Source organism: Hakea prostrata, chromosome 11, assembly GCF_041222555.1.
Source record: "Hakea prostrata isolate BN-2017 chromosome 11, UWA_Hpros_2, whole genome shotgun sequence".
NCBI classification, from domain to species: domain Eukaryota; kingdom Viridiplantae; phylum Streptophyta; class Magnoliopsida; order Proteales; family Proteaceae; genus Hakea; species Hakea prostrata.
The window spans coordinates 4336192-4352933 of NC_142610.1; the positions used below are offsets into that span (position 1 = coordinate 4336192).

General features: G+C 35.7%; 1 protein-coding gene across 1 annotated transcript; it reads left to right on the forward strand.

Moving 5' to 3' along the window:
• Positions 1 to 641: 641 nt before the first annotated feature.
• On the forward strand, positions 642 to 6558 carry LOC148999659 (uncharacterized). Its single transcript, XM_089140351.1, has 7 exons — positions 642 to 1206; positions 1388 to 2492; positions 2881 to 3105; positions 3193 to 4968; positions 5079 to 6072; positions 6183 to 6245; positions 6345 to 6558. Exons 1-5 carry the CDS (start codon positions 695 to 697, stop codon positions 5835 to 5837), a joined length of 4377 nt encoding a protein of 1458 aa, XP_088996477.1. The 5' UTR covers positions 642 to 694; the 3' UTR covers positions 5838 to 6072; positions 6183 to 6245; positions 6345 to 6558.
• The last annotated feature ends 10184 nt before the right edge of the window (positions 6559 to 16742 follow it).

Below are 16742 nucleotides of genomic sequence, written 5' to 3' on the forward strand. Positions count from 1 at the left end.
TGCCACATCATCAGTAAACTGATGGAGCTTAACAGTAGGGGGCATTAGTAATTGTTGACAAAGTTAAAGGTTGGAATAATAATTTTAATAAGCACAGGGGATAAAGTAGTAATAAAATCAAAGTACAAGGGAGCAACAGTAATTATCTCTTTTATTTATTATTTTTTCGTTTTCTTTTATGACAAGTTATATTAAAATGGAATTATATAATTGGCAGAGCACCGGTCCACCGCCGTAGCCTCGAGGGACTATATATATATATTATTTGGGTAGAACTGTAGAAGCCAGGAGGGACTAATTATATGATTTATATAATGATTCTGCATGTGCACTTAAATCACACATCAATGGGTAAGTATGAATACACGGTGGTGATCAATGATTTTAAAATTCAATCACATGGGTGGTCAGCATCATCGCATAACTCCACAAGGAAATGGTGTAAATAGAACTGATGACTAGATATTCCAACCACTGTGAATTTATTAATCATGTAATTTCGTTAAAGTAAGTGGAAAGCTTGACGTTATGTAAATAGGTGGAATTAAAAATTGGTGCCTGTAAGATATTCAATGATTTTTTGTTGTAGGCAGTTCGATCAGCGTCCAATAATACATCCTGATGAAAGATCTATTTGAACATATCATCTTCTTTGCTATTCTTCTGCAACTACAGTTCTTTAACATCCAATATCATGGCAGCACAAGATTTGGCTTCCTCTTCCTCATCTGCTGGATCTAACGCTATATCTTCTTCTAGTTACGATGTGTTTATCAGCTTTAGAGGCGAAGATACCCGCAATAACTTCGTTGGCTTCCTTTATAAAGCTTTGAAGGGTGTAGGAATCAACAATGCCTTCCTTGATAGTGAAAAACTATGGATGGGAGAAAAGATTAGTGAAGCCCTTGAGAGAGCCATTAAGGGTTCCAAGATCTCGATCCCTGTCTTCTCTAAAGGTTATGCAGATAGCAAATGGTGCCTTAGGGAACTTGCTCAGATAGTTCAATGCCACAGATCCAACAATCAACTAATCCTCCCCATATTCTACTATGTTGATCCATCGAATGTCCGGAATCAGACTGGTAGCTTTGAGAATGCATTCCTAGAACACCAGAAGAAGTTTGAGCCCAAAGAAGTAAAAGGTTGGAGGGAAGCTTTGAGTGTGGTAGGGAGCTTGAAAGGAGAAGTACTTCTCGATGACACTAAGTAAGTCTCCATCCCACAAACTTTTTCTTAAGCTAGTCTCATAATGTTTTTTTTTTTTTTTTTTTTTTTTTTTTTTTTTTCCTTCAAGAAATTCTACCAATTTGTTTATTCTTCACTTTACTTGATATTTTCATCCCCATGATCATTCTTGTGATTTTTTTTTTATGTAAATTAACTATAGGAATCAAGCAGAGTTAGTTGAATCAGTTGTTGAAAGGGCTCGACAGGAATTGGTCGATAGCCTAGGCTTTGCTAAGTGCAAGTACTCCATTGATATGGATTCTAGAGTAAATGAGCTATTAAAATTACTAGCTATTGGCTCCAATGATGTTCGATTTGTGGGGATTTGCGGTTCTGGTGGCATCGGAAAGACGACTCTTGCCCGAACTATATATAATGACATCCTTTCAACATTCCGTAAGCACTGTTTTCTTTCAGATATTAGAGAAGGAGCAAAGGGTGGTCTAGAGTCTTTGCAGAAGCAATTTCTAAAGGATATTTTCAAACAAGACTTCAACATAGGAGATTCTTATAGAGGAAAAAGATTGATAGAAGAAAGAGTTTGCAAAGAAAAGGTATTTCTTGTTCTTGACGATGTGGATAGTAAAGAACAAGTAGATGCTTTGGCTGGCACACTCAATTGGTTTGGTTATGGAAGTAGGGTCCTAATTACAACTAGGGATGAGCGTATTTTGAACTTGGCTAATGTTGATGAAGATAAAATATACAGGCCTCCATTGCTAGATCATGCGCACTCTCTTCAACTATTTAGTTGGCATGCCTTTCAAACTAGCCTACCTCCAGAAGATTATATGCAACTCTCATGTGATGTGGTACGCCATTCTGGAGGGATACCTTTAATTCTAGAGGTATTTGGATGTTCCCTATCATGTGTATACAAAAAAGATGAGTGGGAAAGTACGTTAAAAATGTTGAGAGAAATTCCTCCAAAAGAAGTCCAAGGAAGGCTAAGGATAAGCTATGACAATCTAGAAAATGATTGTCAAAGAGAAATATTTCTTGATGCTGCTTGCTTTTTCATTGGATGGAAAAAAGAAGATGTAATCTCCATATGGGAAGCTTGTGGCTTTCATCCAAAATCAGCAGTGCCGAGATTAATAAAAAGATCTCTTCTAAAGTTTGATGAAAGATGCCACCTAATGATGCATGATTGTATTCGAGACATGGGAAGAGAAATTGTCATGGAAGAAAACTACAAAGATCCAGGAAAGCATAGTAGGCTATGGTCTTATGACTACATCGTTGAAGTATTCGAGGAACGTAAGGTAACAGATCTCTCTCTCTCTCTCTCTCTCTCTCCCCCCCCCCTTCTCTTGCATGTGTGGAAACATTATAACAAAAGTGGCCAGTAACCAAGGAAAATAAAAACATTTATTCCACTAGTTATACTATGATATTGTCAGGATCCTTTATTTATACATTGAGGTTCATGATGTTCTAGAAGCCAAATCACATTGAATCAATCATCGAATATGCAATAGAGTGATGTCTAATTTTCTCTTTCACTGGAATAAAGTGGTATGTACTTCATTGTACAAGGATCCAGACTTCAATAGTTACACTATTATTACTACTCTTTTTTTCTTTATTTCTATATATAGTTCTGTTATCCATAAATTTCTATTTAATTGAATTATTATTATTTTTTTATAGGGAACGAACACAATAAGAGGCATGAGTTATCCCTCCTATGATTCAAGACCATCTATTAATTTAACTATGGAATCCTTGGAGGTAATGCCCCATTTAAGGTTGCTTAATGTTTCAAAATTTAAGTTTTCATGTCTCAATTTATATCATAGGAGATTAGTTTATCTCAACGTATCAGACAAGGAATGTAATCAACTTTGGAACGTCAAGCCTCCAAATGAACATAAGGTATATTATTAGACTTTTTCTTTATTCCTTTATAATATCAAGTTTCATTGATCGTAAATATATGTATATTTTCTCTTTGTTCTACAGCGGTTCCAAAATTTGAAAATTCTCAAGTTTGAAGGATGTCACTCCCTAAAGACGTCCCCAGACTTTTCATGGTTTCCCAAGCTGGAACAATTATGCTTTGATGAATGTCCTTTGGTTGAGTTAGACAACTCCATTGGGCAATTGAATCAACTCAAAAGTCTTATTTTCAAGTGGTGCACCTCGTTCAAGAAGTTGCCTAACTCAACTGGTGGTCTGAGATCCCTAGTGAAGCTTGACTTGTCGGATTCAACTATAGAAAAACTCCTAGACAGCATTTCTAAGTTGAGTTCTCTCGAAGAGCTTATTCTTGTGCGGTGCAAGTCACTCAAAAAGTTGCCTAACTCAATTGGTGATCTAAGATCCCTAATCAGGCTTCATTTGTCGGGTACAAGCATAAAAGAGCTCCCAGACAACATTTCTAGGATGAGTTCTCTCAATGAGCTTTGGCTTAAGCAGTGTAGGTCACTCAAGAAGCTGCCTAACTCAATTGGCGATTTAAGATCCCTAATCAAGCTTGACTTGTCGGGAACAATGATAGAAGAACTCCCAGACAACATTTCTAGGATGATTTCTCTCAAAGAGCTTAATTTTAACCCATGTAAGTCACTCAAAAAATTGCCTGATGTTGCATTATTAGAAAAGCTTTCGGAGAAATCAGATTTTGGATTTCAAATCAATCTAGAGAAGCTACCAAGATCAATGGGGGCAAAGAGATGTTTGGATAGAACCGGACATATGGATACCATTGATTTTAATGATGATTTTTTGATGCCCCCGTATCCAGTAGGGCTGGATGTCTATGGTTTGCCGCAACTTCAGTCCCTCCCAGTAGATTTGTCAACCTCAAAAACCTTGAGGAAATTAAAGATTAGATATTGCGACCAATTGGAATACCTCCCAGAGTTTCCCTTATGTTTGGTTGAACTTTGTTGCAAAGGATGTCGATCATTGGTACGACTTCCTGATTTGTCAGCCTCAAAAACCTTGAGGCTATTAAGTATTTTGGAGTGTGGCCAATTGAAATACCTCCCAGAGCTTCCCTCATGTTTGGTTGAACTTTCTTGCGAAAGATGTCAATCTTTGGTACGACTTCCTGATTTGTCAGCCTTGAAAACCTTGAGGCTATTAAGTATTTTGGAGTGCGGCCAATTGAAATACCTCCCAGAGCTTCCCTCATGTTTGGTTGAACTTTCTTGCGAAAGATGTCAATCTTTGGTACGACTTCCTGATTTGTCATCCTTGAAAACCTTGAGGCAATTAAGTATTTCGGAGTGCGGCCAATTGGAATACCTCCCAGAGCTTCCCTCATGTTTGGTTGAACTTTCTTGCAAAATATGTCGATCATTGGTACGACTTCCTGATTTGTCAGCCGCGAAAACCTTGAGGCAATTAAGTATTTCGAAGTGCGGCCAATTGGAATACCTCCCAGCGCTTCCCTCATGTTTGATTGAACTTTCTTGCGGAGAGTGTCAATCATTGGTACGACTTCCTGATTTGTCAGCCTTGAAAAGCTTGAGGCTATTGTCGATTTGGGAGTGCGACCAATTGGAATACCTCCCAGAGCTTTCCTCATGTTTGGTTGAACTGCATTGCGGAGACTGTCAATCATTGGTACGACTTCCTAATTTGTCAAAGCTGAAAATGTTGACAACATTAAAGCTTCAATATTGCAGAAAGCTGGAGGGAGTTCGGGGCCTTGAGGAAATAGAATCCTTGGATGAAGTGGATACCAAAGGATCTTATAACTTAACATCACGTACTCATAAGAGGATAGAGGTGCGTGCAGGCCGCTCAACGCAGCTGTCAAGTTTCGATGAGTAGAATTTATTATTTAGATTGATTATTGATGCTTGCTTCTTTTATTCTTTGTCTCTTATGATTTGCAGGGAATACTTTCACCGTGCAACAGGTCACCGGCTAGGATTATTAGTCATGGTTATTCCTTGACTGCAAATCAACAGATCTATGATGGTGGGGTCATTCTCTGTATTGTTCGAGGTAGAATCTTCTTTAATCCAGCATGCATACACATTTTTGCTTCAATCCACCTAAAGGATAAAAAAATCAGGTGTACTCATACGTTGAGAGTAGGGGATGATGAGTATGGTAGAGCTAGTCAGGATGATAAGTATGGTACAAATAGCCATGTAATACACATTAGTCATTTCGAAGGCTTTACCTGGTTTGGACTTCCATTGCCACAGGAAACTGATGCTATTAAGATTTTAAAAATCAGAGGATTTGGCTGCCAAGTAAAATTCTGGGAGGTCTTGTTCAAGAAAGGGGATGTAATTGGCACACAAAAGCCTTGCCAAAATTATTCGAATACCTTGAAGTGGTCGTACATGGATGACGATGGTGGAGTATTAACATTAGATTATTGGCCCAACCAGCAAGAAGTTAGTTTACCATCGAACTCTATTTTTGATGAAAGCGCAGAAGAAGAAGAAGAAGAAAAGGAAGAACTTAGGTTAATATTACGCCAAGAAGAAGAAGATATGTTAAGATTTTGCCGCTATAAAGCTGGTCTTTGCAGTGAAAAAGACCATGATGATGATGATGGACCAGATGGGGGGAGCTGTTTCTGTTTCTATTTTTGTTTCCCTCCCATTATATTCCTTCGTTCCTTGTTTTTCAGATCCTAATTGCAGTGCGGACGACATGAATGCACAGTGATGTGATGGAGATAATCGGGTCAAAGAAAGCAATTGCATAATTTAGTAAAGCTTTGTGTTCTCTTCTACTGGTCCTTCCATCTCTTATGTTGTTGGAGTCGTTTGACTCTCTCAAGCTCAGCATCAGCAACAAACAATGGATATGGAGGTTTTTATTCTTATGGTGAAATATTGTTGCCTTTTGGTCAACCCCAGATACATGAAGGTTAGTTGAATAATCTGCAAACTGAGTTCTGTTGCAAAGCATGAGTTGTTTATATGATATAGATGTCTATCATCACCATGATGATGAAGAGCTTTGAGACTATTGTACAGGAGAACTGGATCGAGATGCTTTAGTGGAAGTGTGCATGAAGGATGTAACTAGCCCATTTCGAGGTAACAATTTTCTTCAAATATAGGGATCGCTTCTTGCACCATGTTAATTAGTTGTGTGCTTAATTATGTGGTTAATAATTCTAAAACCTTCTGTTACAGGGACTTTGATAGTGCTGGCATGGTTGGAGCCAGTGGCTTGTACGACCCTTTATTTCTTGGGTTGCTTTGGTTCACTCTATCTTGAACCGGCGCCAGTTATTTTGATTGAACTGTGTGGGGAGCATATACATTATCCAGTTTTTTGGGTCTTTTCATTTTCGTTGCACGGTTTGGGGTATTGTTTATAGGGGTTTTTCCTCTTCTTCTCTTCTGTGTTTTGGTGCTTGCTGTAATGATTATTCAAAGCTTCTTTTGCATGGTTTTGTAAGGTTCATGAGTCTCAAGTAAGATGTTTATGTACTGAGCCATTGTACAACAAAGTTGTGTAGGTTTGCACTTGTTTATAGTGCGTTGGGTTCAATCTTGAGTCCAGGAGATGTGGGTCGATTGGTCAAACTCCGCCAACAAATCTCTTGTCTCGTTTTCTGTCTCGTGGTTCCTAACAAAAAATCAGGACCTGACTTAGTTATACAACCATTTGAGTCTTCTTCCATTTCTCGCTTGAAAATAAATAAAGTAGAAGAAGAAAAGCAACCTTTAAGAGTTCGACAATTATTGGATTGGAAATCCAACAAAAATTTCTATCCTTAGGGAATTAATTTAAATTATCATCTTTTTTTTTGTCGAAAATTTAAATTATTATCAATATCTTCCGTTTGTGCAACTTTATTGTCATTGGTTAGAATCACACCACATTGTTCATTATGATAAATTTGTTTAGGATCTTTTATTAATGTAGACTTTTACAAGAAAAGAGAACCTTAACCCAAATTTTCTTCTACTCATGATCATGTTATAGAAAAGAAATCCAATTATTGATTTAGTGGAAGTCATGAAGTGGGAGGCTTAATTCATGGTTCACCACAGGCAGGGAATGACTTAGACGTAGCATATGTAGAATTTTTTGAATTGGACGATATCTATCTCAAAGTTTATCAAAGTATTCCACAACATGATATATGCTATTAGTCAATACATATTCATGTTGGATACAATCAATATCATACATGTCGATCTGTCTCGTTTTCCTTTTAAAAAGCATATGTTGGATTGCACTACAGCATATTAGCCAATACAATACAATATATGATACGACAAGATATATATATATATATATATATATATATATATATATATATATATATATATATATATATATATATATATATATATATATATATATATATATATATATATATATATATATATATATATATATATATATATATATATATATATATATATATATATATATATATATAATATCATTGAATTGGTTCAATTTGTGTAGCGTACGTATTAATTGGGAAATGATCAAACGAAGCAGTAATTACAAGTCTTCTTATATATACAGCCACATCAAAACTTCAACAACAAGAGATAACGGAAACAAGTCACCGTTGTTATTTCTCTTGGCACTATCTATAGCTTAATTTGATAAAAACACTCAACAAAACCTTTAAAAAGTACATGATCAAGAACTGATTAACTTGCATAAACTGCCATCTTCATTCCATTAATACAGTGGCTCGGCAACTAATTAACAAGTTATATGCCATGGTAAGGTACCATCACAGGCAATTTCTAACCTTTCTTGATTATCTTTAAAATTCTATTTTGTTAGTTTAGTAATTGGTCGTGCATAATTCTTAGATAATGTTATTGATTCAACTATTAATAATGGGTTGGATAATCAATGTAGGTTTGATTATCTCTCTGAATTGTAGGTGAGGTTTGTTAATTTTTTCAATTCCAATGTGAGAAAGTATGAATACATGTTGATGGGTTTTTAATGAGTTTTTCATTTCCACACACATGTCATGAGAACTATGATTACACGGCGACTAACTTCAACTCTATACGACCCCCCCCCCCACCCAAATTAATTGATTCGAAACGTTAACGTCAACGTATCTGGGTCCCTAACTCACAAACTTTTTCTTAAGTGAGTCTCATAATGTAATTATTATTATTATTATTATTATTTTTTCATTTGGTAGCAGTTAGAGTTTTAGGTTTTCCAATCAAGAAATTCTTCAAATTTGTTTATTCTTCGCTTCACTTGATATTTTCATCCCCATGCCATGATGTTTCTTGTGATTTATTTTTAATATAAATTAACTTCAAGGATCAAGCAGAGTTAGTTGAATCAGTTGTTGAAAGGACCTGACATAAATTGGTTGATAGCACAGGTTTTGCTAATGATCTATTATCATTACTAGATATTGGCTCCAATGATGTTCAATTTGTGGGGATTTGTGGTTCCGGTGGCATCGGAAAGACAACTATTGCCAGAACTGTTCATAATGACATCCTTTCAACCTTCCATAAGCATTGTTTCCTTTTAGATATTAGAGAAGAAGTAGCAAAATCCAAGGGTCTAGAGTCTTTGCTGAACCAATTTCTAAACGATATTTCAAACAAGACTTTTGCATAAGACATTCTGATAAAGGAAAAAAAAATGATAGAAGAAAGAGTTTGCAAGGAAAATGTTTTTCTTGCTCTCGACGACATGGATAGTAAAGAACCAATAGATGCTTTGGTTGGCTCACACAATTGGTTTGGTTATGGAAGTAGGGTCATAATTACAACTAGAGATGAGCGTATTTTGAACTTGGCTAATGTTGATGAAGATAAAATTTACAGGCCTCCATTGCTAGATCGTGCGTACTCTCTTCAACTATTCAGTTGGCTTGCCGCCTTTCAAACTAGCCAACCTGGAAGATTATATGCAACTCTCATGTGATGTGGTACACCATTCTGGAGGGATACCTTTAATTCTAGAGGTATTTGGGTCTTCTCTATCATGTGTATACAACAAAGATGACTGGAAAAGTACGTTAAAAATGTTGAGAGAAATTCCTCTAGAAAAAGTTCAAAAAAGGCTAAGGATAAGCTATGATAATCTAGAAAATGATTATCAAAGAGAAATATTTCTTGATGCTACTTGCTTTTTCATTGGATGGGAAGAAGAAGATGTAATTTCCGTATGGAAAGCTTGTGGCTTTCATCCAAAATCAGCAGTACCGAGATTAATAAAAAGATCTCTTCTAAAGTTTGAGTATGGATTGCTAATTAAATATGCATGATTGTATTCCAGGGCGGAGCCCGGATTGGAAAATGGAGGGGGGCCGAATGTACGTGGGCCAATGTGGGACCCACTGTAGGTCCCATCTCAGAATATATTATTATATTTTAATGTATAGTCTACATTAAAAATTAGGTAAATTAATAGAAAATTCGTTAGTGTGAAAGAGAGAAAGGAATAATTTGAGAAAGAGAGTGAATAACTGATGTGGAGAAGATTTAGGAAAATTCCAAAATTTGCTAACTACTTCAATATTTTGTGAGACGTGTGAGAAAAAAAAGAGAAAAAATAGGAATAAAAGAGGAGATTCTCTCAGGAATAAAAGAGTAGATTCATGAGAGAATAAATAGAAATGAAAATAAGAGAGAATATATAAGGAGAAATTCAAGGATCGTGAGTTAGTTTTTAATTAGAATTTAACATTTTATTCCTTAAAACTAGGAATTTAATGATAACCATTAGATAGAGATTATGAATGACATTTGTACCCATCATCTTTATCTTAAATTGTTATTTTTAATTTTTGGAGGGGGGCCAAATAGTGGTACCATTTAAAGATAGAGAAATAAGGAAAAAAATAAGGATACTTACAATTTCAAAAAAGCCGGAGGGGGCCATGGCCCCCTCCGGTCCCAACGTGGCTCCGCCACTGTTGTATTCGAGACATGGGAAGAGAAATTGTCAAGGAAGAAAACTACATAGATCTAGGTAAGCGTAGTAAGCTATGGTCTTATGACGACATCATTCAAGTATTGGAAGAACATAAGGTAACGTATCTCTCTCCCTCAGTCTTGCATGTATGTGCAAAATATGCATACATGTGTGGAGAGACTATCGCAAAAGTGCCCAGTAACCAAGGTACTACTTAAACGCATCTCTCTTGCATGTTTGTGCAAAGTATGCTTTTATGTGTTGGGACACTATAACAAAGTAAACAATAACTAAGGACAATAAAAACATGACAAATTGTATATGATGTTTTCTGGATCCTTACACGTACGATGAGGTGCATGACATCCTAAAATCCAAGTCTCATTGAACCAATCATAGGATCTGTAACAAAGAGGTGTGTAAATTTTTCTTATGGTGGAATAGTGCGGTATGTACTTCACGGTACAAGGATCCATGCTGCTTTAAGTTATGTTAATTGGTTGCACCGTCATTACTACTCTCTCTTTTTTTCTTTCTCTTTCTCACCTCTCTATATATATATATATATATAAATAAGTATATAGTCTTGTTATCCATAAATTCTATTTATTTGAATTACTTTTTATTATAGGGAACTGACACAATAAGAGGCATAAATTTCCAGTACCCCTCCAATGCTTCGGGGCCGTCTATTAATTTAACTACATATTCCATGGAGATGATGCCCAATTTAAGGTTTCTTAGTGTTAAGGAATCTAAGTTTATATGTTCCAATTTATATCATAAGAGATTAGTTTATCTCATTGTATCAGACATGGATTGTAGCCGACTTTAGATTGTCAGGCCTTCAAATGAATATAAGGTATATTATTTGACTTTTCTTGATTCTTTTAATAATATTGAGTTTCATAGATCATAATATATGTATGTTTTCTTTTTATTCTACGGCAGTTTCGAAATTTGGAAATTCTCAAGTTTGACAGATGCTGCTCCCTATCAATAGACTTTTCATGGTTTCCGTCCTTGGAAGAATTAGACTTTTTTGAATGTGATCTGGTTGAGTTAGACGAGTCCATTGGGCAATTGTATCAACTCAAAGGTCTTATTTTCCACGATTGCAGTTTACTCAAAGAGTTGCCTGACTCAATTGGTGATTTAAGATCCCTAATCATGCTTGACTTGTCGGGTACACGCATAGAAGAACTTCCAAACAGCATTTCTAAGATGAGTTCTCTCAATGAGCTTTGGCTTGAGTAGTGCAAGTCACTCAAGAACTTGCCTAACTCAATTGGCGATTTAAGATCCCGAATCAAGCTTGACTTGTCTTGTACAATGATAGAAGAACTCCCAGACAACATTTATAGGATAAATTCTCTTAATGAGCTTTGGCTTGAGCAGTGCAAGTCACTCAAGAAGTTGCCTGACTCAATTGGCGATGGACCAGATGGGGGGAGCTGTTTCTGTTTCTGCTTTCATTTCCATCCCATTCGATTCCTTCATTCCCTGCTTTTCAGATCCTAATTCCAATATGTACGGATGAAATGAATGCATAGTGATAGAGTGATGGGGATAATCGGGTCAAAGAATGCAATTGCATAATCTTGTAAGGCTTTGTGTTCTCTTGCCTGGTCCTTCCGTCTCTTATTTTTCCCATGTCGTTCAATTCTCTCAAGCTCAGCAACATACAGTGGATATATATAGAGGTTTTTATCCTTATGGGCGAAATGTCGTCGGTCAAGCCCAGGTACCTTTTTTTTTTTTTTTTTTCTTTTCTGGGTAAGAAGGAGCTTAAACCCCAAATACATGAAGGTTAGTTGCATCAGCCTATGTCCTGATTTGTTCTTATCACCTAAATTAGAAAAACAAGTTCTAAACTTCTATATTGTACATAGGGTGTAAATGGATAACCGAAATCGCTTTCCGAATTCGCATTCGCATCCGTTTAGGGGTATCAGAATCCGTCCGATTATTAATAGGATGCGGATATGGTATACCCCTTTCTTACCGAATATTATCCGTCCGACAAAATTATCCGATTAAGTTACTTATTTAGATTTCTTATTCTTATTTTTATAAATTTTGCCTATAATATGTGACTATTTCTCTAGATTTTCTATTAAAATAACTACCAAAGTTGTTGAATTCTTAAATTTCAAACCTAGCCCTCACAAATAGAAAGGTAAATATGTAAACAGGTAGTCGAAAACTTGTATTCAATCTATATTTATGTCCGTTTAGAAGAATCTACTTAAGAAAATAACTATCCGATTATCATCCGAATCCGACAGAATCCGTCCAAAAACTGATAGGATATTATCCGAATCCGTCCGAATATAATAGGATGCGGATATGGATATACCACTATCCGATCCGAATCCGATCCGTTTACACCCCTAATTGTACACAGCTGCTGCATTTTTATTTTTTTAGTGAAAGTACTAAAAGGTGTGTTTTGGGTTCCTCCAATCAAAGGTGGGTGAAAGTAGACCTTGATGGATGTTTGCTGTGGAATCCAAGAAGGGCTGGAGCTGGTGGGATGTTCCAAAAAAGGGCAGCAAGGGTCATTTTCTCTTTTCCAAATCTTTGTATATCCCTGCGGACTAACTTTGTAGCAGAAATGGACACTTTATTTCATGGTTTCAAATGGGCTTTGAACCTTCTGAAGGTAAGGGTGGAGTGTTATTTCGTCACAGTGATGGTAATCATTCACCAAAGGAACATACTTTGGATGCTTTCTTAACAGTGGAGAAACTTGACTTCATTCCTGGACAGTATGGATTGGAAAGTTTTTTAGTGTTATTGGAAAACCAACACAGCTGCTAATTATATGGCAAAGATGGCAGCAAGATCGGAATTGTTGTCATATGACCCTCAGTGGTTTACTTTGATTTTCAAGGAATTACAGTAAGATGCTTTTAAGGAAGTATAGATTTCAGTTTTTTGGAGTGTAAATGTAATCTTTAAAGAACAGTGAGGTTGGGCGTATTTGGGCAACTGATGTTGCAAGTTTCAGTGGATTTGATTCCTTATTTGAATTGAGGGTTTTTTTTTTACCCAAGTGAAGGTACGTTTGTAACTCTTTCGCTTTGTATTAATATAAATGAACTTTTAATGGAAAAAAGAAAAATGATGCTTTGATTTTTTTTTATTTTTTGTTTTTTTTTTTTTTTTGTTAAAGTAACTCGTTACTTAACTTGTGATCAATTACTAAATAAATACCAGGTCTCCACTGGGTCTTTTACTCAACCAAATGAAATGGAATTTACCAAAAAAAAAAAAAAAAAAAAAGGCAAATCAAATGGACTAACTAATTAAAGTACCGAAAAACATTTGAGGCTTTCTCATTTACTTATGATACTTGGAAAATAACCATAAGCTTCTCAATTTTATTTGGTCATACTTTTCTAATTTATTTATTATTATCCATATATATGCACGTAGTTACTAAGTCTATATCCTCTCTATCCAGCTGCCTATACCGTAATATACCCACACTCACATAAGTTTGGGACCTACCCTAATAGTAAGGGTGGGTCCTATACTAATGAATGTGAATGTATGACGATATGGATAGGCTGGATAAAGAGGATTCATATTCGTAGTTTTATCTTTCTTAAAACTATGCCAAAATAGTTAGATTGAGACAGATAAGTCAAAATGTGCATGAACGTACGATGTAGCTAGCCCATTTTTCTATATCATGATAAACAGTTTTTTCTTCAGAGATATGGATAACTTATTGGACCATGTTAATTAATTGCGTTCTTGTGTGGCTAGTAATTCTAAAACCTTCGGGACATGGTTGGAGTCAATGGCTTGTACAAAAAATCATGATCTGAGTTAGATATACTACCACAGTGTTCATTATGGTCCATTTGTTTGGGATCTTCTATTAATGTAGAGTTTTACAAGAACAGAGAGCCCTAACCAAAATTTTCTTTCACACATTACTTTGTTTTTTCCCAAAAAAAGATATCAGCAAATTTCTACACTAAGGCTCTATTTACTAAAATTACCGTTTCAAACTTTAACATCTGATTCCCCCAAAATTCTTGTGGACATTGGAGGGAGAGGGAGGTAGTGGGGATGAAACTGGATATCGCTGGATTTACTTTAGTTTTGTTAAGAAAGGCGAGAAGCAGATGACGACTGTTGACCACAAATTACAAGGGGCCTCACAGGGTTAGGTGATGAGATTTTTTTTTTAAATATTTTATAATTTTTTATTTGTGAGCCTCACGTAATTTGTGATTTTAAAGCCGTCAAGGGAATACTCTGTGCTCACCGTCAAAGGAGATGATCCATGCACATTCGATCCCCAATCAAAGTTTTCAGTAATTTAGGGTTAGATCGATCGTCTTGGTTGGTAATTCATGTCCTTTTTGAGAATTGTATATTTTGGAATTCGGTATTAATTAGGCAACAGTACCTCCAAATAGTCATCAAATACATGGAATTAAAGACGACTGCTAAATCGTTATATGAAGCATATCTCAAATCATGTTTCCCATTCCCTTGAAGCATTTTGCCCCACGTTCTCTCCCTTTACATGTGCACTTCAAATTCTATTTTTTCCGAATCAAGCAGTTGATGCATCTTAAAAGAAATACCTTTCTTTTCAGATGAATAAGATTTCAAGATTCTAAATGCATTATGCATTTTTTAACATAAAAATCTATTATCATTATCCTTCATTCTCTAATTTTCTTTTCCACTTTTCTAGTTTAAGAATCTGTTTGTCAGAAAGCTACATTTGTTTCTTAGATCATTAGTCATCTGTTGGCAACCTAAAATTTGATTTATGTCTTTCTCTTCATAGTTAAAAGTTGGTTCTCGGACCAGAAGACTCAACAGTGTCTTGTGACATTGTTGGATGTCAAGATGTTATCGTAATTTTTTTCCCCCCTTTTTTTAGAGGGAGGAAGCTCAATGAGTTTTCTGGCTAGACAATTTTCAGCATGATGGTTGCTCTTGTGACATTCAAAAATGTATACTCTTTAACTGGCTAGACAATTTTCACCATAGCACAAAGGAATAATTGTCATGTCATGGCTCATCTGGCTGTCTCGGTAACGATTTCTTGTTCACTTCTTTCATTTTCTCTTAGTGTTCCCTTTTTAAGGGGAGAAGAAATTACACAGAGGCAAATAAAAATCAATAAAGCCATGGCTCTTTTTGTGGTTTCGTTACAAGCTTTGGTTATTGAATTTAACGAATAGAAGATTGTTAAGTTCTCATTTAATAATTTGGGGCCATCATTGAGAGCTTTGAAGAATTGAAGAAGCACAATCTCGTCAAAACTGGAAATCAGGTTTCCTCGTTTGAAAGCTTATATGCCTTTTAGTTGAGACTCTTCAAAATTCTCTTCTCCAAAAAGAATCACGCTCTTCAGACTTTATAGTTCTTTCTATCACTTAGTCCTAATAATACCCCTTGCACAGACAATATCGACCAATATTTTCAATCAAGAAGGGCTACTGAAAGATGGATCAATATTCTAAATGTAAAGGTATGGATATCATGTAGGTGTTTACCAAAAAAAAAAAAAAAAAAAAGGATATCATGTAGGTCACTTTTTCTTTTTGGTAAAACAGTATGTAGGTCACTTATGATGTGTAGAAATGCAGTTAGAGTGAGAATATATATTGTGTGTTTCCAGCCATTGTACCTCCCCGTCTCACTGCAAATCAAACTAGAAACATTCATGAGCACATCTCTTTCTCTCTCCATCACCAATTCTTTACCTTTATTATCTTCTGAAAGCTACATGTCACATTAGTAATGAAAATTTATACGCCACATTATAATTGCACATGAGAGTGTAATTTCATTTAAAAACTCAAGTGGGTTATAGAAAATGCGAATAAGTTATTATTAAATCAGTCTTATCGAGATTCTTATTTTCTCATCCACATTTTTTGTTAAGGGTTTCCCTTTTGGGTGTTTTTCTCCTTCTCGAGGATTAGACAGGGCTGTCCGATGAACTCCTATTTAATTATTCCTTTGTGCTATGGTGGTGCTATCTCATATCCTTCATGCCTATCATGAGTTGGCATCTTTCAAAGGGTGCTGGTCGAGCTCTTAAAAATTACTCATCTTTTTTTTTGCACAAAGCACTACTGGAAGATGTTTTCTTAATTAAAGCTGCTCTTGACATTTTCTCCAATTTATCGAGGCAAGAGATCAATTACTAGAAGAATGGGCTGTGGTTTAGTGCTAATGTGCCTAAAAGCACTAAATCTCATATCTCTAGACTTTTATCTTTTTCTATTATGGCAGCTAACACTAAGTATTTGTTTAATGCCCTTAGCTTTGCTGGAAGGAAGGTGATTGCTAAATCTGTTGTAGCGGCTATGCCTTCCTTCTATATGAACTTGTTCAAGGAGCCCAAATAAGTCTCTGCAAAACTTGGTTCTATTATTTCCAAATTCTGGAATGGCAATACTGGTGAATCTTATAATCACTCCTTAATTTATTAGGATAAGGTTTGTATGCCTTTATCTTGTTGCAGATTAGGTTTTAGGAAACTAGCAGTTCATAATGATGCCCTTCTTACCAAACAAGTCTGGAGACTTGTCTCTGAGCCTGTTTGGGTCTAGGTTTTGAAAGGGAATTATTTTCTTGACTTTTTTTTCTCCTAAAATAAGGAAGGTTCGAGG